The 24,570-nt window shown below is 58.5% G+C and overlaps 2 protein-coding genes and 1 non-coding gene across 4 annotated transcripts; 1 reads left to right on the top strand and 2 right to left on the bottom strand.

Annotated features, from left to right (window-relative positions):
- Positions 1-15,182: 15,182 nt before the first annotated feature.
- IER2 (immediate early response 2) lies at positions 15,183-19,120 on the bottom strand. Its single transcript, XM_043586738.1, has one exon. It carries the CDS (start codon positions 16,857-16,859, stop codon positions 16,188-16,190), a length of 672 nt encoding a protein of 223 aa, XP_043442673.1. The 5' UTR covers positions 16,860-19,120; the 3' UTR covers positions 15,183-16,187.
- Positions 19,121-20,046: 926 nt separating this feature from the next.
- STX10 (syntaxin 10) lies at positions 20,047-22,833 on the top strand. Of its 2 annotated transcripts, XM_043586736.1 has the most exons (8): positions 20,047-20,157; positions 20,415-20,584; positions 20,727-20,821; positions 20,899-20,961; positions 21,857-21,964; positions 22,059-22,165; positions 22,263-22,357; positions 22,459-22,833. In XM_043586736.1, the coding sequence occupies exons 1-8, from the start codon at positions 20,123-20,125 to the stop codon at positions 22,533-22,535; spliced, it is 750 nt and encodes a 249-aa protein (XP_043442671.1). In that variant the 5' UTR covers positions 20,047-20,122; the 3' UTR covers positions 22,536-22,833. The 2 variants fall into 2 exon arrangements, with proteins under 2 accessions (XP_043442671.1, XP_043442672.1); XM_043586737.1 differs by lacking the exon at positions 22,459-22,833 and having other exon boundaries at positions 22,059-22,161; positions 22,263-22,351.
- A 1,569-nt stretch (positions 22,834-24,402) lies between these two features.
- On the bottom strand, positions 24,403-24,476 carry TRNAQ-CUG. Its single transcript has one exon. It is a non-coding gene; the product is annotated as a tRNA-Gln (tRNA).
- Between the last annotated feature and the right edge of the window lie 94 nt (positions 24,477-24,570).

Here is a 24,570-nt window from a genome sequence, read left to right as displayed (position 1 = left end):
TCCAGGCTCTGAGCCGTCAGCACAGAGCCCGACGCGGGACTCGAACTCACAAGCCGTGAGATCAGGACCTGAGCTGAAGTCGAATGCTTCACCGACTGAGCCACCCGGGCACCCCATCCGCAGGGGAAGATTTTAATAAGCAAGTGAATAGGAGGACCCATTCTGTGGACAACAACAGGCCTCTTTCTCCAGACACCCCTGTCATCATTCCAGTCCCCCCCCCCGCCCTGCCCCATCTCCCCTCCTGCCTGGGTGACCCCTGTTAGCCACCTGCTCTATGCTGTGGCTCCGCTCTCCCCACCATCCACCTACCTCGGTTTCTGAGGAGCTCCAAGGGGGCCGGCACCCGCGATGCACCCCCCCCACACACACACAGGCCGAAGGCCAGGCCACCTCCACTTGTGCAGACAGGTCTGGGAGGAGGGAAGCCTCAGGCTCCTGCAGGAGCAGGGCCTAGCACGGGGCAGGCTCCTTCCCCTCACTCCTGCGCAGCACTGCCTCCCACCACACACCCCTGTAAATCCTTTCATTTGAAGCCAGAGCAGAAGCGTGAAACACTTCCAGCTTGCTGACTTCCTTCTGTTTTTTTTAATTGTGATAAAATTCAGAGACCATAAAATTAACCCTTAGCCACTGTAAAGCGTATGACTCAGCGGCACGTGGGACTCTCACAATGTTGTGCAACCATTGCCACTATCTAGTTCTAGAATATGCCCACCGCCCCGCCTCTGAGCCCCCTGCCTCGCCAAGGAATAATCTGGACCCGTTAAGCAGTCACTCCCCGGGGTGCCTGGGTGAGTCAGCCCATTGAGCGCTGACTCTTGGTTTCTGCTCGGGTCCTGATCTCAGGGTTCTTGAGTTCGAGCCCCGTGTCCAGTTCTGCGCTGACAGCTCGGGGCCTACTTGGGATTCTCCCTCTCCCTCCCTCTCTCTCTGCCCTCCCCCACTGGCGCGCGTGCTCTCTCTCTCAAAATAAACAAAAAACTTAAAAAAAGAAAAAAAAAAGGCAGTCACTCCCCATTTCCCCCTCCTGGGCCCCTGGCAACCACTAATCCACTTTCTGTCTCTATTTGCCTGTATTGAATATTTCATGTAAATGACGTCACAATAGTGGCCTCTTGTGGTTGGCTTTGAACATAATGTGTTTGAACATAAAGGTTCATCCACGTGGGAGCATGTGTCAGAACTTCGTTCCTTTTTATGGCCAAATAACAGTCCATAGTATGGAGGGACCACATTTATTTATCTATTCATTCTTTTTTTTTTTTTTTTTTTTTAAGATTCTATTTTAGGGCCACCTGGGCGGTTCAGTAGGTTAAGTGTCCGACTCTTGATTCCGGCTCAGGTCATGATCTCAAGGTTTGTTAGTTCGAGCCCCACATCCCACTCGCTGCTGTCACCGCAGAGCCTTCTTCAGATCCTCTGTCCCCCTCCCTCTGCCCCTCCCCCGCTTGCGCGCTCAAAAATAAATAAACATTAAAAACACAACAGTACAGCAGGGACGTGACAACGGAGAGCTCAGCAAATGTGGGTGGAATAAATGAATGAATCAACGTTTTGAGGAACCTTTCCTCCGCGGCACTGCCGTTTTGGGTGACTGAGAAGCTGTCTGGCTAAGGTGAGAGCCTCAAATGCCCCAGCTGGGGGGGTAGGGGGAAGCAAAGGCAGAGGAGCCCCGCGAAACAGAGGGAGGGGTATGGACTCCTTCCTGAACTCCTAGTGGTTTTCTGGAAAGGTCCCAGAGGTAAAGCCCAGCTCTAAGGGACAGAGGAAGAGGCTGCCAGGGTTCTCCCAAGACAACCCAGGAGGTGAGGTCAGCCTGTAGAGAGGAGGCAGCACCCCCAGCAAGGATGGGCCCGCTGTCCCACGGGGCTCACCACCCCCCCCCGCCGGCCACCTGCTCCCAGCCCGCCGACAAGTGCCAGGGAGGGGAGGGCGGAGGAAGGAGAGGCACAGGAAACAGACAGGATCAGACAAGCCCCTCGACAAGACAAGCTCTTGGAAAGGATCAAGGAACCACGTATAGGCGCCCAGCCTGGCCCCGCATCTGCCAGCTCAGTGTGGCTGTAGGTCACCTCAGTCTCTGTCACCGGCCGGGGACGGCCTCCCTCTTGTCTTCCTCCCCTGTCCCGGCCCCCCACATCTGTCACCTTCCAAATCCCCAGGGCAAACTGCCCAGAGACGCCGTCCCGAACCCTCAGACACGTCACTCGGTCACGGCCACAGTCGGAAGCCACACACGCCACCACCCTCCTGAGCAGCAGCCACTGAGGGCCGGGCCTCCACCAGTGGAGACACACGGGAGTCCCTGAAGGCCCCTGTGGACTCCCAGGAACCCCCGCTGCCCGGGAGAAACAGGCTGCAAGAGACCAGATGAGGGCTGTTTATTGCAACAAACAGAGACCTCTCCCTTCCTGGCCGGGGGTGGGGAACAGAACATTCTAATGTGTCCCTGCCACAGGCTCTCCCTGACCACCTTCCCAAATCAGCCACCACTCTCCCCAGTCCCCTACAACTCTCTCCCTCTCTCACAACCCTATTGTATTTCTTTGGAGTGTTTATCTCTATCTGACTTCACAGTGTCTGTGGCCACTCAACCCCGCCTGGCCCCCACCCCGATAGGAAACAAGGTCTCCACAAACCATAAGAGACTCTTTAAATTAAAAAAAAAATTAGTGTTTATTATTTATTTTTGACAGAGACAGAGAGAGAGAGAGAGACAAGGCATGAGTGGGAGAGGGGCAGAGAGAGAGAGGGAGAATCCAAAGCAGGCTCCAGTCTCCGAGCTGTCAGCACAGAACCCGACGCGGGGCTCGAACTCACAGGCTGTGGCATCATGACCTGAGCCGAAGCCAGACGCTCAACCGAATGAGCCACCCAGGGCCCCCCCCCATAAGACACTCTTAAAACAGAACAACCTGAGGGGTGCTGGCAGGCTGTTGGGTAGGGGGATGGGTTAAATGGGCGATGGGCATTAAGGAAGGCACTTGCTGGGACAGGCACTGGGTGTTACATGTAAGTGATGAATCACTAAATCCTGAAATCATTATTACGCTATATGTTAACTGATTGGGACTTAAATAGAAATACATATGTACATACAAGGTCTCCAAAGACGGGGACCCCCTGGACCCCCAGTCCAGGGATTGGCAAACTTCTTTTTTTTTTTTAACATTTTTTTTGAATTTTCTTTTTCTTTTTTTCTTTATTTTTGAGACAGAGAGAGAACATCAGCAGGGAAGGGGCAGAGAGAGAGGGAGACATAGAATCTGAAAGCAGGCTCCAGGCTCTGGGCTGCCAGCACAGAGCCCGACGCGGGGCTCGAACTCACAGACTCTGAGATCGTGACCTGAGCCAAAGTCGGATGCTCAACCGACTGAGCCACCCAGGCGCCCCGGGATTGGCAAACTTCTGCAAAGAGCCAGATAGGAAACGTGCTCGGCTTTGCGGGTCTCTGTGGCAACAACCGTGCTCTGCCCTCCCACCCACGGTGGTGGCCACCATCAAAAAACCCCCAACGGGCGTCGGTGGGGAATGTGGAGAAGTCGGAGCCCCTGCACACTGTTGCCACCAACATAAAACGGTGCAGGTACCCTGGAAAACAGCATGCTGGTTCCCCCCAAAATTAAAAATAGAATCACCGTATGACCCGGCAATGGCGCTTCTGGGTCGGCGCCCCCAAAGAATTGAAAGCAGGGTCTTCAAGAGATATGTGTAGGGGCGCCTGGTGGCTCAGTCAGTTAAGCATCCGACTACGGCTCGGGTTCCTGAGTTCGAGCCCCACGTCGCGCTCTGTGCTGACAGCTCGGAGCCCGGAGCCTGCTTCGGATTCTGTGTCTCTCTGTGTCTCCCTCCGTCTCTCCCCGTCCCCGGCTCATGCTCTGTCTCTCTCTCTCTCTCTCTCAAAAATAAAAAGATTTTAAAAAAAGAAGAAGAAAAACAGCCGTAGACAATATGGACGTGAATGGGCATGACTGCATACACATAATTTACGCCTGCCGAAACTGTAATTTCCTATGATTCTGTGTCTCATGGAATACTCTTTTTCTCTTGCTTTCATCTGTTTAATAATGTAAAAACCATTCTGAACCAGAAGGCCGCGAGGAGGACGGGCGGATGTGGCCCGCGGGCTGTGGTTTCGAGACCCCGGTCCAGTCTGCCGGCCCTGCGTGTTGTGCCTCTGGACTGGCAGGGGCTGGGGTCGTGCACTTGCTGCACGAACGAATGCGTGCATGCACGAATAATGGCACAGCTGGCCAGCAAGCAAACCCCAGAACCTTCGCTTCGGTCCTGAGCACCTTCGGGAAAGCCAATTAGCCTCTCTGGGCCTTGGGTTTTCAGCTGTAAACGATCTAGGCTGGCACCCGTGCTGGGTGTGCCTCCACTTACCGGGCCTCCTCTGGTTCCTCCCACTCCTTCTCCAGCTCCGGGGCAGGGGTGGGGGAGGGCGGTTGGGAAACCAGGAAGCTCTAAGAGAGAAGATAGGAGCCTCCCGCGCTGGCTCAGAGCCGGGACCTCACTCCTTGTGTGCACCCCTCCCCAGCCCAGGCCGACGCTGAGGTCTGCTGGGTACCACACACACAGTCTCTCGTCCAGGCCTAAATATATTCCAACCTCAGGGACATTCCACACCCCACACTCATTTCCGCCTTTCTGCCCAGCATAGTCTCAAGAACAAAAATCCAAGTGGAAGGTTGGGGGCCGTGGAGGAAGAGGAGGAGGGAGGGAGCCAGTGTGACCAGTCTGAGATGTGGCTTCAAGGGTCCTGGTCGTGATGGGGATGCTGGGAAAGCTGAGAATGAGGGGGCCTCCCCCCCCTCCTCTGCTCGCAGCTTCGTGAGTCACCATGCCGGCATTCGCTGGCACAGAGCCAGGGCTGGGTGGGATGTCAGGGCGGCAGGCGGGCGGGCGGGGAGACCTACTTTAGCCTTGGTTTCTCCCCCACGCCCACAAGGGCCTTGGGTCTCAGAGCACACACCCCAGCACCTACTCAGTACATCCAGAGGCCAGGCTGGGGCTTCCCACGTCTGCTGCCCTGGGAACCAGGAAGGAAGGGCTGCCTGTCGCCACCCACCTGGGGCACTGCGCAAGTCCAGCCACCAGGGGCTGGGGAGGCCAGCACCCCTGTCTCCAGGTAGAGCGGATGTGGCCTAGAAAGGTCGCCCTGCTGGCCCCTCCCCAAGATGCCAGAACCTGCCAATCACCTCCGTGCCCAGGACTCCAGCCAAGGCCCCAAGTTTGACTCCACATCTGTATTTGGGAAAAGACACACACACACACACACACACACACACACACAGTGGGGAGAGGCAGGGCAGTGGAAGGCGGGCGGCGAGCCTACGCCTCACCCACTCCACCCCAACATTCAGCCACGCTGGGGGACGTTTCTCGGCTGCCACAACTACACAAAGAGGCACTGGTGGCACCTAGTGGGTGGAGGCCACCGCTGATGCTCGACACCCTCCGATGCCCGAGGCAGCCCCACCACAGAGAGCCATCCGGCCACAAAAAGTCCAGAAATGCTAGCCATGTGCCCAGGTCCGAATCCAGGCGACAGCACTTTTCAGCTGTAAAGACTATTTGCAGGAGGAAGGCTACCTAACCCCATGGTGCCTCAGTTTCCTCCACGGGAAACAAGGAGAATGCCATAATAAGTCAAGCAGTGAGGACTCTGGGAGTGGAGCACTTTAAGTACTAAGCACTAGCTTCTATGGTTGTTGTCATTCTCCTTTTTTTCTTTTTTTCCTTTAAGTAATCTCTATCCCCTGCGCGGCGCTCGAACTCACGGCCCCGAGATCAAGATTCCTATGACGTACTGACTGAGCCAGCCAGGCAATCCCGCTGTCATTCTGAAGACCTCAGGCTTCAAGTCCCACAGACTTGAATTCGAATTTGACATTTGTCGTGGGGCACCTGGCTGGCTCAGTGGGGAGAGCATGAGCCTCTTGATCTCGGGGTCGTGAGTTCAAGTCCCATGTTGGGCATAGAGCTTACTAAAAAAACAGGTAAACAAACCACACACACACACACACACACAACCCCAAAAACCAAAAAATAACACACACACACACACACACAAATAAAACAAAAAACCCCTGACACTTCTCAGCTGGATTTGGATAAATGCTGTCACTGCCTGTCTCCGGAGTCACTAGGGGCAACAGATGAGCTACTGGGCACACAGCCTTAATGTGCGTTGGGGACACAGGGGTGCTGAGTAAACTCTTGCTGAGCTCAGGAGGGCCTGAGCCTGGAAGGGGCAGGAGGGGACATAAGACCATCTGGCTTCTGGGTTCCACGGATGCCATGGCAACGGGACAGGATGGGCTCAGGTGCAAGAGAGTTGGAGGCGAAGGTTTCAGGGAGGATTCACGCTGGCCACAAGCACCAAGCGGGAAGCATATGGCCCCGTGCGTGCGTGAGGCCAGGCCAACCTGGAGTGTGGCTGGCAGGAGCCTTCTAGCTGAGGAACTTTCCCCAGCTTTCTAGAACATACAGGCCAGCTGCAAGGAGGGGAAGTCACTGAGAGCAGGGAACAGGCACACTAGGGTAATCTAGGACAATCGGGGACAGAGAACTTCTCCGGAGCCGCGTGTGTGTGCGTGAGCGAGCGTGTGGGTAACCCACTGGGCCTAGACTCAGCTCACGGTGTTGAGGGGACTGAGCCCGCTCTCCCCAGCCGACCAGAAACCCGGGTCCAAGCTCAGGACATGGCCCTGGGGGAGGCTCCTCGCTCTGGCCTTCCCAGCCTTCAGGGATAGGGCTGGCTTGAGTCACAGCGGAACTGCTGGGAGACGGTGCATGTGTGTGCCCACACCCCTCCCATGATGAACAGTCATGAGAGAGAGGGGCAAGCCTAAGAAGAGAGGAGGGAGGCACAGGGAAACACGATGATGCCCGGAAGCAGCCATTGATGCACAGCGTCCCCAAGGGCCCTGCAAATGGCAGCCGGGGCTCCACAGAGGGACGCAAAGCAAAGCGGCAGAGGGGAAGACATCCCCCCCCACCCCGCACCCCCCCCATCCCGGCTGAAAGGAAAGCTTCGGTGGTCCCAGTGCGGGCCCCGTTCCCACGGCCCGCTTCTCTGTTTTCTTCAGAACCGGCCTCACACCCACCCCTCTCAGAAGAGAATGCCTTGTCCCAAACCACATGTGGCCTCTTTGAAAATTCCGGTGACTGTTTATAAGGCAGTGTCTGTGGGGATTTGGAGGGTAGCTGGGGAATACATGGAACTCAGTGCTGCAGACTCCAGCCGCTGCTCGGATTCAGAGCCTGAGCGGGAAAGGGTCTCAAGACTCCCCCCCCTCCCCACCCCGCCTCTACCCCCCCCACCCCAAGGAGTCTGAAAGTTGCCGCCTGCGGGGACTCGGCAGTGGGTTAACTGCAGGCCTGCTTTGCCTTCCCCGGTGGGGTGGCGGTGGCTACAAGCCAGGACAAGGTTCATTCCGGAAGGGCGGGCCACAGAAGGGAGGGGAGGAGAGGGGAAGGGGGCCTCAGGTGGATGCTGGCTGGCGGTAGGCTGGCCTGGGCCCGAACCCCAGCTGCTGGGCCTCTAACAGGCCCCCCCTCCTCCGGTCTGAAAGGCAAAGCAGTGAGCCACTTCCTGTCCCAGACACCAGCAAGGGGGCCTGGCAGCAGCCTTTGCAGTCTAGAAGTTTGGTTTTGCTCAGTAAATAATGATTACAAAAAAAAAACCAAAAAACAAAACACCCCAACCCCCAAACCAACTTTATCCTCCTCAAGCCCTTGGGTTGAACGTGCACATATTGGCCCTTGGGGAGGTTTTTGCTGTCAGAAAGGGGAGGAAAAAATGGTACAGTCACCCAGCAAGTGGGTGTGAAAAAGCTGAAGAGGGCATTTGGTGGGCCAACCTGGTGGCGGTGGGCCAAGGATGCAAGGAGAGAGAGAAAAGGCCGCCCAGTGGTGGCAGGGAGACCTGGGGCCCCGTGGCCCTCGCCCCACCCCACCCCACCCCAGCTCTCTTTCCTTATCAGTGAATGGAAGATAAGCCACTGGGTGTATACAAGCAAAAGTCCACTGGTGTGGACAAGGGCCTGTACGTGACCCCTGCCCCCCACCCCATCCCCCTCAATCCAGGAGAGAAAGAAAAACAATGCACTTTGTTTTACTAGACACACGTTTGCTCTAGGCCTTAATTCCCTCATCTGTAGAAAGAGGCCAGTGAAAGTGTCTACTTTAATTTTTTTGTTTCGTTTGAGAGCGAGCGAGCGAGACAGCAGAGAGCCCTGCGAGCACACAAGTGGGGGAGGGGCCGGGAGCAGGAGAGAGAGGATCCCAAGCAGGCTCCACACCATCAGGGCAGAGACTGACAGGAGGCTCGAACCCACGAACTGCGAGATCATGACCTGAGCGGGGATCAAGCGTCGGATGCTTCACGGACTGCGCCGCCCGGGGGGGCCCCAGGCCTACTTTAGTTCTGATTTAGGCTTGCAGTGATGGATAACTGAGAATGTGGGAGGGCCAGGCACAGCACCTGGCTGGGTGGGAGGCATCACTGTGTGCAGTCTCTTCTTAGAACAGGGCATGCTATCTGGCCTGTAACTACCCAAAAGCCTCCGGGGCCGGATGCTGGGGCTCCAGGGACCCTCAGAAGCTCCTGGAGCCCCACAGACTCTCCTGAGGGTGAACCTCTCTGGCTAGCTCTGTAAACAGAAGAGACTTCGCATGAATTCTCAAGGAACACAACAGCTAATTCCCCAGCGTATCTTCCCGGAGCTCCAAGAGACAGCAAAAGGTTTCCCAGACCCCCAGCTCAGGTCGCTCTGGCCCGTTAGGATCACGCTGTGCTCCTCTCAGGCCCTTGGAAGAACTTCCCAAGCAGGGAAACTGAGGCCCGGACCAGGGAGCCAACTGGCTGGGGGATCGTGACCTCCGGCTCATCTGGCAGGGCAGCAAGACCTTGGATTCACCTGGGTCCCTCGGCCGGGCCAAGCCCACCCCCCAGAGATCCTGGGATGTCTCAGCCCTCAGCACAGCAGATTCTCCCAGGCTAGCTATGCCCCGTCCCCCACCCCCGGGGGGGGGGGGGGCGGCCACAACCCTCAGCTCACCAGAGAGCAGAGAACAGGCTCTATCACTCCACTGAGGACCGCAAGGGGTGCATTCGCCTTGCCCTTTCTGATCATTTGTGAAAACAAGACCTGGGACGGGAGAGAAAGAGCTGCCTGTTCGCTAGCTCGGTGGACAAATCCCCTCCGGCTCCCCTTCCACAGGCCAGGCCCCCGAGATGCTCCCCCAAGCTGCACCCCCGAGGGAAGGGTTAACAGGAAGCGCCTGGCCGTCCAGCAGCTACAGAAGCCCATTGTTCTGTCAGTCCCCTCCCCCTCGTCCAGGATGACCCTCTGGGGAGCCCCTTCAAAAGGGCCGGACTGGTGTCTCCAGGCTGCTGGCCAGCCAGTCGGGAGAGTGAGCACAGGAAAAGGAAAGCCGCCGGGCGCGGGCTGGGGCACAGCTGTCACCGCCACATCCCCCGGGGGCTTTCCGAGGAAGGGGCGGGGGTGCTCAGCCTTGCCTGCCCCCGAGTGGGCAGCCCTCCCCGCGGTCCCCATCTGGAAGCCAGAAAGCTTTGATGTCGAGCCTTTAGGTACAACTGAAGCTCCCGCCTCCCTCCACCCCGCTTCCCCCCCTCCCCGCCCCCGCTCCTCCCCCCCCCCCCATCTCTGGTTCAGAAAGTTTCACACCCCGCCCCTCCTCCATCGGATTTCAGATCTTCTCTTCTCCAGGTCCCGTCAGCTTTTTCTGATTAGCAGCCTCGGGTGGGGGGTGGAGGAAGCGGGTGCTTTGGTAGGGCGTCCTGGGTTTGAGGGGCGCTAGGAGGAGGAGGGCTGTTAGCAATTCCCTGGGAGACCCTGGGGGCGGGCAGGGCGAGGACGAGCAGCTGGCCACCAGATGTGGGTGGACAGACGGAGGAGGAAATTAATTGGTGCCAGTCGGTGGCGGTGGCGGGCGAGGAAAGGCAGGTCCCCAGGGGGCCAGGGGAGCCGCCCAGGTGCGGGAGGGAGCTGAAGGAGTGAGGGGGGCAGTGAATGTTTAGGTTATTATTTTTAATGTTTATTTAATTTTGAGAGCGAGAGAAACCGAGCACAAGCGGGAAGGGGCAGAGAGAGGGAGACATAGAATCCGAAGCAGGCTCCAGGCTCCCGAGTTGTCAGCTCAGAGCCCGACGCGGGGCTCGAACCCACGAACCGTGAGATCATGACCTGAGCCGAAGTGGGACGCTTGACCGACCGAGCCACCCAGGCGCCCCTGTTGAGGTTATTTCTTCACTGAGAGCCAACAACGTGCTGGGGGAGAGGGGGTCGATCTTGGGACGATCTTGGGACGGATTGGGTATGTAGGTGGAGGGCCTTAGGCCTTGGGCTCAGCTCTCCTGGACACAGATTTCGAGGTGGGCGGAATAAACCTCCAGGCTGAGCCTGGGGGAACAGAACAGGTGCCCTAGTGAGACCCATTGTGGACACAGGTGGGAAGGTGTGGACCCCCCTGAGTACACGTGTGTGGATCCGAGCGCCACGAGACACTGCTGCGGGGGCTCTGGTTCCCCGTGGACACCGGTGTGGGGTTCTGGGCTCCTCTGGACACGTGGGGAGCTTCAGCAGCCTGCACGACAGCGGTGGGTAGCATGAACCCCAAGAGCTCCCTTTCCCTCCCGCTCCTTCCGCGATTTACCTGATTCGGATCAGGCCCCCAGCCCCACACGCCCCGGCGCGGCCTCCGCCTTCCGGCCCGGCCCCTAAGTCCCACTCCCGCATCCGCGGGGCGTGCTTTGTGGGGGGGGGGCGCCCCGCGCGGAGAGCCTGGGCGGAATCCGGTCCGGAAGAGACCGGTTTGGGGGGCGAGGGGCGTGGCCCAAGTCACTGACTACGCTGGGAGTTCTTGGAAGTCGCTCGGTGCGGCGCGCAGGGGCGGGACCCGGGGGGAAGAGCGCGAGACGAGGTGAACTCGTCTATCCCGCCCCCGTCTGTGATTGACACCCCGATCGCTCCGCCCCGCGTTGTGGTAGTTACTGACCTCGACCTCCCCGCCTAGGACTCACATTTCCTGGCGGAGATCGAGGCCCCGCCCCGCCTGGCCTAGGCCTGCGCCTTCCCGGCTCGGACGCGCGGACCTCGCCCCAGGTTCCTGGAACCGGGCAAACCGGTCCGGGTGCTGTTTCTGTGGCTCAGCCCTTTCCCAGGTTTGCGGAGGCTTTAGCGGGGCGCCTGCCCCTTAGGTCCTGCCGAGAGGAGAGTGGAGGGGATCTTGGATGGCCGACACGACTAGAGCCGTCCCTGACTTGCTCTCCTGCAGGGCGATCCTCTCTGGCCTCAGTTTCCCATCCGTAAAAGGTGGAGTTAAAAGGACCAGTCTCAAAGGAGAGGTTGCAAATGAATCATTCATTCACAAAAACCACTTAGTAAGCACCTGCTAGACTCGTCTCTGGCCTCGAAAGGAGGCCCCAGGCCAGAAGAAGAGAGAAACCCAGAAACGAATATAAAATTGCTTTGTGATGTTACAGGGGGAAAAAAAAAGCTCCTAATCTGAGCGTCCGTAAACAAAGGTCTTGGACCAAAATGGGGGGCATTTGTAGCTTTGTCTCTCTTCCAGAGGCAGAATTTTCCTAACTCTGGAACGGTGGCCAAACTGATTCAATGCTATTTAAATAAGAGGACGAATCCCTTTGTTTCTCTCTTTTCAGCTTTTAGACTTTCCCTAGTCTTCTGACTGAAGATAGGCCCTTTCCTGTCTCCTGTGGTAATAATGTGTCGTAAACCGTGGCTAATCTCTGTGCCTAACTAAGAAAGCTGTCTGGACCCTCACACTGGCTACTGTTTCAGCAGAATCTTATGACATTGTTTTGTTTTCACTGTAGCTTGTATTAAAGGTTACCTTCTAAGTATGGTCCGTGATTAACAAGTGGCTTATGTTCAGAAAAATTTTTAGATAAGTAATAGTACAGTTGTTTTGCAGATATGACAAAAATCCTGGCCATCAACGGTCTGAAATTTGGTAAATTCTATGCTAAGAGTCACGGGCAGCCACTGATTAAATGCGACAATAACTACTAAGCACTTAGCACTTGCCTCCCCCAGACAACCTCATCGACTCTTCCAGGCCTGGGTTGGGCATTCCTGGAACGGACATTTGAATACAGATGCGAACTAGAACATTAATTTACCCTTCCAGACGGTGAGTAGTGTTTGAAGGAAGGCTGAGAAGAGGGGTAAAGGGGCTGGGAGGCAGAGTGGGGAGCATCTTTAGATCAGATGGCCAAAGAAGGCCTCTCCCAGAAGGTGACATTCCGGCAGAGATCTGAACAAAGTGAGAATGGATGTCTGGGAGAGGAGCATTGCAAACAGAAGCAACACCAAGTGCAAGAAGCAAGGCCCTGGACCGGGACATGCCTGGCCTGTTCTCCAAGCAGAAAAGAGGCCACGGTGGATGAAGCCGAGGGGAGCTGGAGAGTGACATTATCCAACTTGCATTTTTAGAAGATCTGTGTGGCTGCGGGGTAGGACAGATTGTGGGGGCGAGAGCAGGGGGAAGCCACTGCCCCTGATCCATGTGAGAGGTAACAGCAGCCCACACCAACATCGGAGCCAGGAGGTGGAGAAAGTGGAGTGGGATGAGAGGTCAAGTTGACAGCACCTGTGACTGGGTGCCATGGGCGGGAAGGAGAAAAAGGGATCCAAGGAGGATTCCTCAGTTGGGAGGCCAGGGAGACATGGGGAGGGCCCTTGGACAGAAAGCCTGGGGGTGGGGGAGGGGGTCCAGGCTGGAGAGCAAAATTTGGGAGCCGGCATAGAGTGGCATTTAAGGCCCTGCGACCGAATGAGACTACCTACAAAGGGGTGAGTGTAGACAGCCAGAGGCCCAGGGCCTGAGGTGGGAGGAAACCAGAAGTGTGGAGGCCTGGGAGGAGGCAAGAGTCAACCCGGTCAAATCCCTAGGATGAAACCAAACTCTGGAGCCGAGCGGGGACGCTGACCCTCATGTACACGGAGCTGTTGGAGGCAGGAACTATTTCTCCAGCTCTCTGGGATGAGCACAGCATCTGTACCCACATTGCCACACCAAATGCCTGTATTGCTGTATGCGCCTTTAAATGGACGGCACTGTTATCATTCTGAGTTCTACCAATAATAAAATAACACCGCTTCCGGTGTGCCAGGCATCCCACCAGGCCCTTTATATGTATTATCTCACTTAATCTTCGCAACGGACCCCAAGAGGTAGGGGCTATTGTTGCCCACAGTGTACAGCCAGGGAAACGGAGGCCCAGAGAGGTGAAGTGACTCGCTCAAATGGCTCCAGAATCTGTGTTCCCACCCCCACAAGGTCTGCCGCCGGCCCTTGTCCCTCAGCGTCATGGTTCTGAGCCATTGGTGTCGCCAGAGAGTGTAGATCTGTCCCCGCTCAGGCCATTTATTCTCCGGGGAGGCATGGATAGTCCGAATTCTACCAGACAGGTTAGATGGATGGGCATGTAGGTTGTTTCCAATTTGTACTGTGGACAACACTGTAATGAACAGCCTTCTGGAGCCTCCTGCTGCAGGCCTGAGGTTCCCCCGGGGGGACTCTACTGGTCAAGGGACCTGTGACACTTTTAGTTTTCACAACTATTGTCCCATGAATTACTCCCCCAGAGGGCCTAGCCCAATGATCGGATGCCATGTAACGGTGTGAAAACCCAGGTTATTGTGAAGAATATTCAATGCTGCCTATTCGGAAGGGTGGAATGGGGTCTTGGGAAGGGGGATATATTAAAGGGATGGGGGGAGGGGGGCTTCTCCTGTCTCCCACTTCATCATCTCCAGCCCCCAGCCCGGAAACCCCCAGGAGGTGGGGCGGAGATCAGCCTGACCGCTTCCCGGGGAGGAAGGAAGGGCCAGGAGGTTCCTGCGACAGGATGCGCACTGAGGGCCCCCTCCCCAGCCGCCGGGGACTTCCCGGGGCAGGCCAGGTTCTCAGGGGAGCTGCTCCCACGCGAACGCACTGAACTGCCGCTGGGGTGTGGGGCTCCAGTCTCCCCGCCCCCCCCCCCCCACGTCCCACTGGGGAGTTACGGGTCAGGACCCCGAGTGGGTGGCGCTTAAGTCTCCGGTGTTTCTCCAGGAAAGAATCAGGTGGCCGCGGAGGCGAGCTGGGCTAGATTCCCCTGGGGGAACCCAGAGGGAGGCGGGGAGCGGGGTGGGTGGACGAGGCTGGAGGGGAGCCGGAGGCGGGAGCTCTGGGGCGGGTCCACCCTCCATCTCACCCTCCTCCTTCCACTCTGCGGCCTCGGGGTCAGGTCCCCCGGGGTCGCGGGAAGCTGGCAGGGCCGGAGCCAGCCGTCTGGAGGCGGGGCGGCTGCTTTCCCGGCGCCTCCCGCCGCCCTCACTGCCCGCACCTGCGGCTCCTTTGTCCTCCTAACAGCCACCCCGCCACCGGCCCTGGGGCGACGCCTCGCAGCCCCTCTCCTAAATCAGCACCGGATACATTACGAGCCTTTTCTCCTCTGGGGTGACTAAAATGGAGCTGGGATGCAGCCAAAGCAAACAACTAGGGCTCTCAGGGGGGGTGTTTCTAAATCTACAGCCACCTTTCGGGGAAGCTGTTTAGAGGCCCACTTCACAGATGGGGAGACTGAGGCTTGGGAACCTCCCCTCCCAGCCTGAGTCACAAAATGGTACCGCCCGAGATAAGAACAAGGGTATAAAGGGCGCCCCAAAGCGCACTTCAGCTCCCCCGCAAGCTGAGGGACCCCCGCCAAAGCTGATTCAGTCGGTCAAGTGGGGTGGGGGGGAGGTGAGATCTGCCTGCCATCCTCCGAAAGCCTCCAAAGGAGGCGTGGCCTTCCCAATTCTGTTTGGGGCACTGGACCCATCGGTAATCCCCCTCAAAGGTCTGAACTCGTCAAGCCCTCTCCGCTCCCCACCCCCCCGCCGCCCCCGCCTGCCCCGAGTTGCAGGATTTCGACGGAACCACCGAATGTGGGGGGGCTGAAGGAGTCAGAGGACCAGAGCACCCAGCACGGAAACGCTCTGGCAAAGAAAAGGGGACCCAGCCCCATCCCGCCCACTCTACCCACGTGATAGCCGGTCAGACCGGTTTCTGGGGCCCCAGCAAGCCGCCGCCAGCTCCTGACCCCTTAACCCCGCCCCTCCCCCACCAGGGAAGAAAACCAGACGGGCAGCACAGACTTTATTCAAATGGTCTTTTATTTTCCTATCTGGCGTTTCTAGCAAAAAGCCAGACAGATGAAATGAAACAGAATCCACCACAGTAAAGGTAAACAGACCTCAGCACGCCCTGGCAAGAATCTTCCCCTTCCCAAACTGGCCCAGTCTCACCAGCAACTGGTCCCAGCGCAGCCTTGCAAGCGCTCTAAACACCCCCACCCACTTTTGTGATTCAGACCAGGATCGTCTGGGTTGTGTCTGTGTGTCTGAGGGCCGGTCACGCCGCCGGAGACTGGGAACGTATTACCACCTCTCACGCACCAGATGAGGAAAATTGTAACCTGAAATTAAATCGGGCCCCCACCTTGCCCCCGCTATACAGCCGAAGGCGCAGGGGCGCGGGGCACAAACCCGCAGCGCGCGGGGCGAGGTGACTCAGGACGCCCTCCTCCCATTCCCCAGGGCGGTCCACACCCCAGACCCTCCTCCCAGGCCCCACGCCCACGCAAGGCAACAGGAAGCTCCCCACGTCTGCCCCATGACGCAACGATGACCGCTTGCACAAGTATGTCACTGGTGGGGGAAGGGAGCGCCTGCCTGGAATTCTGAGGTTGGAAATGCAAACACCAACGATTGAAAAACCTTGAACGGGCAGTACAGCTCCCGTAAAAAATAAAGTCCGACCCTGAGGAGTTTTAAAGAACCTAGCCTCCCTGCTCCCAGTCCCAGAAGGAGAGGGAAAGGTCCACGTCCCAGTCCGTTAAGACAGCACCTGTGGGCGCAGCAGGTCTCGGCGGAAGGCGCTCGCGCTCCCCGCTCAGGCTCCTCGGCGCCGCCGCTGCGCACAGGCGGCGACGGCTCCCCGGGGGCAGAGTCCCTCTTCAGGCCTCTCAGCAGCCCGGGCGGCAGCTCCTCTCCACGGTTTCAGCGGGCGCTCCCCCGGGGGCGGGCCTCGCCTCGGGTGTGCGCACTCCGGCCGACGGTTCGGCCCGCGCTCTGGGCTCCCGTAGCGCCGCTCGGGGACCCTCAGAAGGCCACCACGGCCCGCACGAGCACGTTCAGCATGCTGTCCGCGGGGCGGCAGGCAGGCTTCGCCTCGCATGCCGGCGGCGCCGTCGGGGGAGCGGCGGGGCTGCAGTTCAGGAGGCCAGAGAAGCGCCTCTGTAGGACGCGCGCCAGGTTGGGGAAGGCGCCCTCCGCTTGAGCGGGAGGTGGCTGCAGGCGATCAGGGACCTCCGAAGAGGCCCCTGCCTCCTCCTCCTCTTCTTCTAGACGGGCTTTCTTGCTTGGGACCAGTCCGACGTCCCCGCCGTCACTCAGGCTGCTGCTCCGCCGCTTGCGGCTGACTTTAGTGGGGCGCGGGGCACAGGGAGCTGGGGTCTCCGCGGCTCCCGGCGCCTCCCGCGTGTCCATGGGCTCCGGGGAAGGCTGCTCACCGTCGGGGGGCGCTGCCTCGGCTACAGCTTCCGCTTCCCGCAACTGGTGCAGGCGAGGATCAGGGGAGCGGACGGGCGGCAAGGGCACCTCGGGCTCGTGGGCTTCCACCTTGGCCGAGAGGTAGAGCTCTCGCGCGCTGCGCATGACCAGCGACAGCTGCAGACTCCGGTGCAGCCGCAGGCCACCGCGCTGCATGCGCGAATGATACATCTTCCACACCGACAGGGTCATGATGCGTTGAGCCTCCTTCTGCACCTCCATGGCGGCTAGACGGCGGGGGCGAGGACGGCGGGGGCTCCCTGACTGGGCAGGACAGGTAGCAGGTGCACTCCGGGCTACGCGCTCGTTCACGCTTCTCCCCTCGCGCCAACCCACGCCGTGACACTGCTAGGACGCTCTGCCCCGGCACCCGCCACCCGGGCCCTTTTGTACCCGGGGTGAAGTCACGGAGACGCCCCGCCCAATCCGAGAGCCGCATCCGGGCTTCCCAACGCACCACGGCGAGAGACTCCTTAAAGCGACAGGGTAGAATTTACCGAGGCGGGAGAAGGGAGGGAGTCGGGGCGTGGGGGAGCATTCCCCAGTCCACGCAGAGCTCTCGGGGTGGTCTCCTTTCCCAGGGCCCTCAATGAGCAGGCGCGCGGGCCCAGAAGAGCAGGGCGGCGGATGGGGGATCAGAGTCCACCCACGTGCTTGCGTTTGAAGCCCCAGTGGCTTGTAGGCAGCGAGTTTCCCTTCGCACCGGGGAAGACCGGGGTTCTAACCGGTATATCCCCCCCCCCCCGTGGGCACAGTTCCTAGCAGCTACTAGGTGTCTAGTTAATATTTTTTGAATCAGTAACCGATTCGTATTTTTTGAATCAGTAACCATGCTAACACTTACGAAAGCACTTACTACCCGTCAGGCGCTGTTAAGGGTTTTCCTTTACTAAATGTCTCACCTCCACTCCGCGGAGGGTACTGCTGTACCTGATTTCTTCCGCTGGGGAAATCGAGACAGAGTGACTCGTCCAATGTTTGCTAAACGAATAAACGGCCACTGCAGTGAAAGGGGACACTGGGGCCTCCAGCTCTTGCGTCTTTCTAGCGTAAGCCAGCCCTCCTCACTCCTTCTCTGTAGGCAGTAAGCAGGCGGGCAGCGGGGGCTGGCTCCTAGGCATAGCTGCCCACTCCACGGGCATTGGATGTCTGCCAGACACGAACGCAGCCCTGGGTGTCATTCCTGCGCTCCACACCGAACACCCCCCCGCCCCTTTCCTCTACTCGAGCTCCACGGGTGGGCTGGGTGCTCGCAGGACGCAGGACCCGGGCAACAGGACAGTCCGGGTGAACACGTGGCTGTGCCCCTTAGACAACACGGCCCTGCTCCGCCCCTGCGCCCCAGGAAGCGTGCTTGGGGTAGGAGCTGTAAACTCAGCAAGGCAGAGATAGAGCGGATAGATAGAAAACGTCGGCCCCACCCTCCGCTACGCCCTATTGCTCCAGTTCCTCCAAAACAAGATGCAAAATTGTTCCTATAGCTCCATTCATTCGTGGCAAGGGCCCTTTAAGGGAAGGCTCGTCTCCCTCCTCCCTTGCCGCGCCGAAGGGAGAGCGGAGTCTTCCGGCCACTGGAAGCGCCAGACTTCCACGACTAAATTTGGGTATAATGACGTAGGGCAGGCGCGCGAGCCGCTTCCGGCTGCCCATATAAGGACAGGGGCCGGGATCTCCGCTCTGAGCTGAGGCAGCCTCCTTCCGGGCGGGCGGGGGCGGTGCCTGCCCTCCGAACACGCCCCCTTCCCTTCCCTCCCCCGCTCCCAGCCGCTAAGGAAGGCTGTAGTCCCGGGCTTCCGGACCAGAGTTTAGCGGGGCGGGCGGGAAAGGAGGGGAAGGCTTCGCTTCCTTCCCTCCGGCGGCCGAGAAGGCGTGACGCCTCTCCGGGAAGTCCCCCGCCGGCAGGTAGGGGCGATCTCTGGGCTTCCACTGACGCCATCTCCCAGAGACCCTCCCCAAAGACCTTGCTAACACGAGGGCGATTCGCTGAACAGGAACATTCGTCCCTGTTCCCCCATAGAGACCCACACAATTATTTCTCCCTACAAGGTTCTCTTCCAGGTGTTCCTTCACCCCCCCCCCCAATCATGCACCCTTGGAGAACCCCACGCCCCGCCTTCCCACCCCCTGCACCTAAGGACTCAACAATTTTATCTTCGTGACCCCTCCAAAAACTGTCCCTAGTCATCGATCCTGCCACACACTACGGCGACCCGCTGAGGACGCCCCCATCTCCCCCAGGACCCCCACGGCGAATCCACAATGATATTCCCAGCCCAGATATTCTCTGTCTCTGAGAGACTCCGAAACACAGGCTCTCCAAGAACTTCAGACATCCTGCCCAGACTTCCCAGAGACAGACTAGGACCCCACTCAGGTGATGGCTCCCCCCGGCCCTCCAAAAAAGAGTGCTTTTCCGGAGACCTTGTCACACAGATCGCCTCTGTCACACAGGGATCCACTCTATGAGTCTCCAGACATTCCTGGTCCCTCCCCAGACGGAGACCCCACACACCGAGAACTTTCTTGTATACAGAAGCCACCACCGCGCCCCCTTTTTTCGACTCCTGCCTCACACGCAGAAGATCCCACACCCCAGAAGCATCTCTGGGGCTCCCACTCACAACCACCCCACCCCAGGGCGATCTTGGGGCGCCCTCCTCCGTAGAACAAAAGAGGAGGGGCAGTCCAGCAAGACTCTCCACCGGAGAATGCCCGTACCTCACTCCACCTCCTGCGGTAAAGTGGGGAGGACTACCTCTCCCTCCACCCCTTCCCAACTCTGGGCTGGGACGATCTCCGAGTACAGGATCAAGGTGCAGGCTCAGGAAGTCTGTTAAGAGCGTCTTCAAATTGGGGGCGCCCCAAATTGGGGGTCGTGCTGGGGTCACGACCTGGGGTTCGTGGGCTCGAGACCCGCGTTGGGCTGTCTGCTGTCAGCGTGGAGCCCGCTTGGGATCCTCTGTCCCCGCCATCTCTCTCTGCTCCTCCCCGGCGCTTGCTCTCTGTCTCAAGAATAAACAAACATTAAAAAAAAGAGAGAGAGAGAGAGGTTCTTCCAATCGAATGATCCCCTTCCCTAGTCATAATCTCTGATTTGAAGAAGGTTATTATTATTCACATTGCCCAAAAGGGAAACTGAGGTTGCTGCGGCAACAATGCGAAGGGCTAGCCCTCCAACCGAGAGATTTGGAGCTCCGACCCCCAACCCAGCCAGACTTAACTGGGACTCTGCTGGGGGCGGGCGCGACGAGCTACGGGGACGCGAAGCTGTTTCTGCCCACAATAAAGATGGCCGCGAGGAGGGCGGAAGCGCGGGCCTCCGAGGCCGAGGCCTCTCTTTCTACCCTGGCGTCCAGGTTCTCGATGGTGATGCGGGTCACGTGACGGGGGCGGGGGAGGCGGCGCTTTCCCTTCTTGCTGGGAGGGAACCCGCTACCAAAGCCGAGAGGGGAGGGGGGCTTGGCCTCGGGCGGGGTTTGTGTGACATGTCTCTCGAGGACCCATTTTTTGTTGTCCGAGGGTGAGTGACAGCAATGGGGGAGAGAAGAGGGTGCTCGGTCCCCCCGCCAACTAATGCCCGCGTGTCCGGCAGAGCGTGCTAGGCAGTTTGGGCACGGCCGTCGGGGTGCGCGGGTCAGGGAAGACCCGTGGCCGAGTGGGATGGGTGCGCAGGGGGTTATCAGGATATCCTGAGCCCTGACTCGTTGGGGGCGCAGTGGCCGGCGGGAGGACCGCCTGCCCCCAGCCGTGACCGCTGTGTGTGCCCCTGCCCGGCAGCGAGGTGCAGAAGGCGGTGAACACGGCCCGCGGGCTGTACCAGCGCTGGTGCGAGCTCCTGCAAGAGGACGCGGCGGTCGGACGCGAGGAGCTGGACTGGACGACCAATGAACTGCGGAATGGCCTGCGCAGCATCGAGTGGGACCTCGAGGACCTGGAGGAGACCATCGATATCCTGGGGGGTTGCAAGGCGTCCTGGGAGAGCCCACTGTGGTGGCAGGGGGCAACCGGACACCTGGGTGGAGTTGAGGGCTTGAGGCAGAGGAGGGGGTCATGTCTGGCTTTGGCCTTGACCCTTGACTCGCGACTTACGCATAGTGGAAGCCAACCCGGGAAAGTTCAAGCTCCCAGCCGGAGACCTGCAGGAGAGAAAGGTGTTCGTGGAGCGGATGCGGGAGGCAGTCCAGGTGAGGAGAGTTTTCGGTGGCGCGAGTGTGGGGAGGTTGGAGTATCTTTACTCTCTGATGGCGTCCTCACCCCCCAGGAAATGAAGGACCATATGGTCAGCCCGGCAGCCATAGCCTTTATGGAGAGGAATAAGAGAGAGGTAAGGCATCCGGACCCAGCATCCTCACCCACCCGAGCCCAAGCCTGACCCCTCTGTGTGTGTTCACTCGTCTCCCTTGCACGTGCAACAGTCGGTCTCTTCTGTGTCAGTGCCCATCTTCTCTGAGCAGTTGGTTCCTGGCTGTCTACCTGCCCGCTCTTTCTGGGTGTAGAATCCTTTCTGCCTCCTAGTGCGGGTCTGTATCCCACCCCCTCTCTCTCTCTTTTTTTTTTTTTTTTTTTTGCTTGTTGCGTCACTGTTTCCAGGATGTATGCCTACCTTTTTTTTCTGTGTCTGTACCTGGCACTTCTGAGCCTGTGAACTTGGCCTCTGAGTAGATCCCCATCTGCAGTCGGCTTGCATACCATTTCCCTCCGTGGGTGTGCCTGCCCTGTATGTGCCTGCGTATGCCTTTTGGGCGCACTCCCCCAGCTGCCTCTGTTGGTACTTTTTTCTTCTGTGTGTCCATCCAGCCTGTCTCCAACCCATCATGGGATGCCCATGTGGGATCTGGGAGGGTGTAGGGCCGAGACCTGCACGAGCTTGGGGTCCTATAGCAGTGCCCACGGGCTTTCCCGGTGTGCTGCCTTGAGGGTCAAAGTCCAAATTCTTAAATACATCTGTTTATATGATGAGTCCACCATGGATTCAGGCAATCCGCATTCCAGCCCCAGGAACTCCCTGTTTTACAGAGGAGGAAACTGAGGCATAGGGAGGTCAATTGATAGGACCTTGGGGTCACCTTGTTAGCAAGCGGTGGGCTTGGGGAACCCAGGCTATCCCATTCCTAAGACCACCTTCCTGAGCAACAGCCATCTAGATTTGCCACCAGTCTGTGTCTGGCTTTGCTGTGAGTGGCCCTGTCTCCCTGAACCTGTGGTCTGTGCCCCCATAGATGCTGACAGGCAAGCCAGCCGCCCCAAAGTCATCCAGCGACCTGCTGGACGCCAGCATGGCCGCAGCCACCTCTCGTTACATTGAGGAGCAGCAGGCCACACAGCAGGTTTGTGCAGGTAGTCGGGGATCCTGGGCCGGAGGGGCCTCCGGACAGCTCAGGGCCCCCCGCTGACGGCAGTTCCCACTCCTCCAATCTGCAGCTGATCATGGACCAACAGAATCAACAGCTGGAAATGGTGTCCGGGAGCATCCGGGTTCTGAAGCACATGTCTGGCCGTGTTGGGGAGGAGCTGGATGAGCAGGGCGTGTGAGGCCAGGATCCTGGGGGTGGGCTGGGTGCCCTCAGCTGGCCGCGCTGGTGTGCCCAGAACTTTTGGAGGCTAACGCCATCTCGGTATCAACAGCATGCTGGATGCCTTTGCTCACGAGATGGACCACACCCAGTCCCGGATGGATGGGGTCCTCAGGAAGATGGCCAAAGTATCCCACATGACGAACGGTAAGCCCCCTTGGGGAGGCAGCTCAGGGGTGGTGGGTGGGGGGCGAAGGTGGTACCTCGTCCCCCCACCCCCCCGTGACCTCTGACCCTTTTGCCCCCAGATCGCCGACAGTGGTGTGCCATCGTCGTGCTGCTGGGGGTGCTTCTTCTGGTTCTCATCCTGCTCTTCTCCCTCTGACGCCGGCCCGCCCCAGGGCGCCGGTCCCTCTAGCTGTGGGAGCTGGCAGGGTCCTGCCCCCTGGGAGAAGGGGCTCCTTCCTGGAGAGCTGTCTCGAGGTTCTCATCCGGAGCCAGTGGGACCCTCGGGGCCCTGGGCCAGAGCCCCTGCCACTGGTCCTGTCCCAAGTGTGCTTAGGAGGTGGCAGAGGTAGGGGAACCTCACACCCGCCCCTCCCCGTTTCTACTCTGGTGCCCCAAAGCCGTTTGCTCCTGTGCCTTCCGCGCGTGCCAACTTGGAAATAAAAATCCCAGCCTTTTTTTTTTTTTTTTTTTTAAATACACGTCTATACCTTACTGTGTGTTGTGGCTCGTTAACTCGTGCCCGTCCCCTAAATGGGACTCCCATCGCGAGCCCCTTGCTTGCACATGCTGGGGCCCGGGTGTGTACCTACGTGCACAGGCACGCGCCTAGTAGGGGTATCAGTGGTCAGGATTTGGTGCAGAAAAGACTAGTCCAGTTTATTTCTTGGTTTCACGGCGGATGAGGCTGAAAAACCCCAAGCCTGATTCTTCCTTGAGCGTTTGAAGTTTAGTCTAAACGTCTTCTGCTCGTTCTCGGCCCACCGGAGGCAACCGCCTCAGCAGTGGAGCTGAGCGAGCCACTTCTGAGGCGCCCGAGTACCGCCGGGCTCTAATGTACACCTGGTCACTGACAAGGCAGTGTTTGTAAATTCCAGGGCTTTGCCAGAGCTTGCCCGAGTGATTCCTATGAGCCAGGAAAACTCGTAAGTGCCGCGAACCTTAGATTGCCATCTCAGATGTTTCCATTCCGCGCGTGACGCAGTCCCGCATCAGAACCACGCGTCTTAGTGGCTCATTTACACATCGCAAAGTGCTGCCTGTTACAAGGGTGTTGTTCCGTTAGGCTGATTTGTCAAACCTTAAAAAGAACCCGTGTTCAATGTGCCGATTCCCTTTTTCATGCAAACCCACTAGAGGTCTGGGTTCTCTTGATCTCTCTGTACTCTGTTCCAAGTCTTCCTGAGGTTAAAAGGTGCACTTCTGGGAGGGGATGGTGTTCGCACGTACCTGGGTTTGCCCGCATGTTAAGGCAGACAAGACTTCCTGTTACCCAAGGTGACTGATCAGTCACCTCTGGATTTTTGGTGGTGGTGTTGCTGGCTGTCAGAACCCTTTCTGGCAGCCGAGGCTGGGGCTGGTGTTCCTCAAGTACAACCGAGCCTCCCTGGGGACTGAGATCCCACCTGATCACCTCCCCAGGACGTCTGTCTGGATGCTCTTGCTAGTTACTAGAGCGGCCAGACCTGCTCCGGGCAGGGATGAAACTTCCTTTTCCACCCCAAGGCAAACAACTTTCTGATTTGATGGGCTCCCTAACCTCAGTGAATAACCTTCCTACACTACTAGAGACATTTCTGAATCGGGGAGACCTGAGCACACATCTGCATCTTTCCCATCTGGTTCGAGAGAACATCTTGGCTTCATAGCCTCAGAACGTGTGGCTCTTCAAGGGATCTTAAAGGATGCCCACCGAACGGGACTTACCGTCTCAACTTCTGTGTTCCTTCTGATGCGTGCGTGGGCCCAACGGCTCAGATGCCGTGAAGGGTGTGGGTGTGCTCAGGATGTGTATCTGGGGCTGGGGGTGGCAAACAGACCACAGAAGGGAGGGAGCCAGCGGCTCTGTCATGCAGCCAACTCAACAGAGGCCCTTCTTGGAGGCGATCCTGTAGGACACTGAGGTAGGACCTAGGGCTCATGCGTGTGTAGGAACAGCCCTGGGGGGATGTATATACATCCCAGTGTCTACACTAGGGTAGCCAGAAGGGGGTTTTAAGCGGAAGCTACTTCTTAAGAATGCTCCATACCCACTGTGGGGCTCGAACTCAGGACCTTGAGATCCAGAGTCCCACGCTCTACCGACTGAGCCAGGTCAGGCACCCCGCCGTAAGTGGAAGCTATTGGCCGCTTGGCTTGGAGCCTGTTTCCCAGTGGCAGGGGCTCTGGCCCAGGGCCCCCCCTCACAGTGGCGT

Source organism: Prionailurus bengalensis, chromosome A2 (assembly GCF_016509475.1).
Source record: "Prionailurus bengalensis isolate Pbe53 chromosome A2, Fcat_Pben_1.1_paternal_pri, whole genome shotgun sequence".
Classification (NCBI taxonomy): domain Eukaryota; kingdom Metazoa; phylum Chordata; class Mammalia; order Carnivora; family Felidae; genus Prionailurus; species Prionailurus bengalensis.
This window is presented reverse-complemented; position numbering and strand designations above follow the sequence as displayed.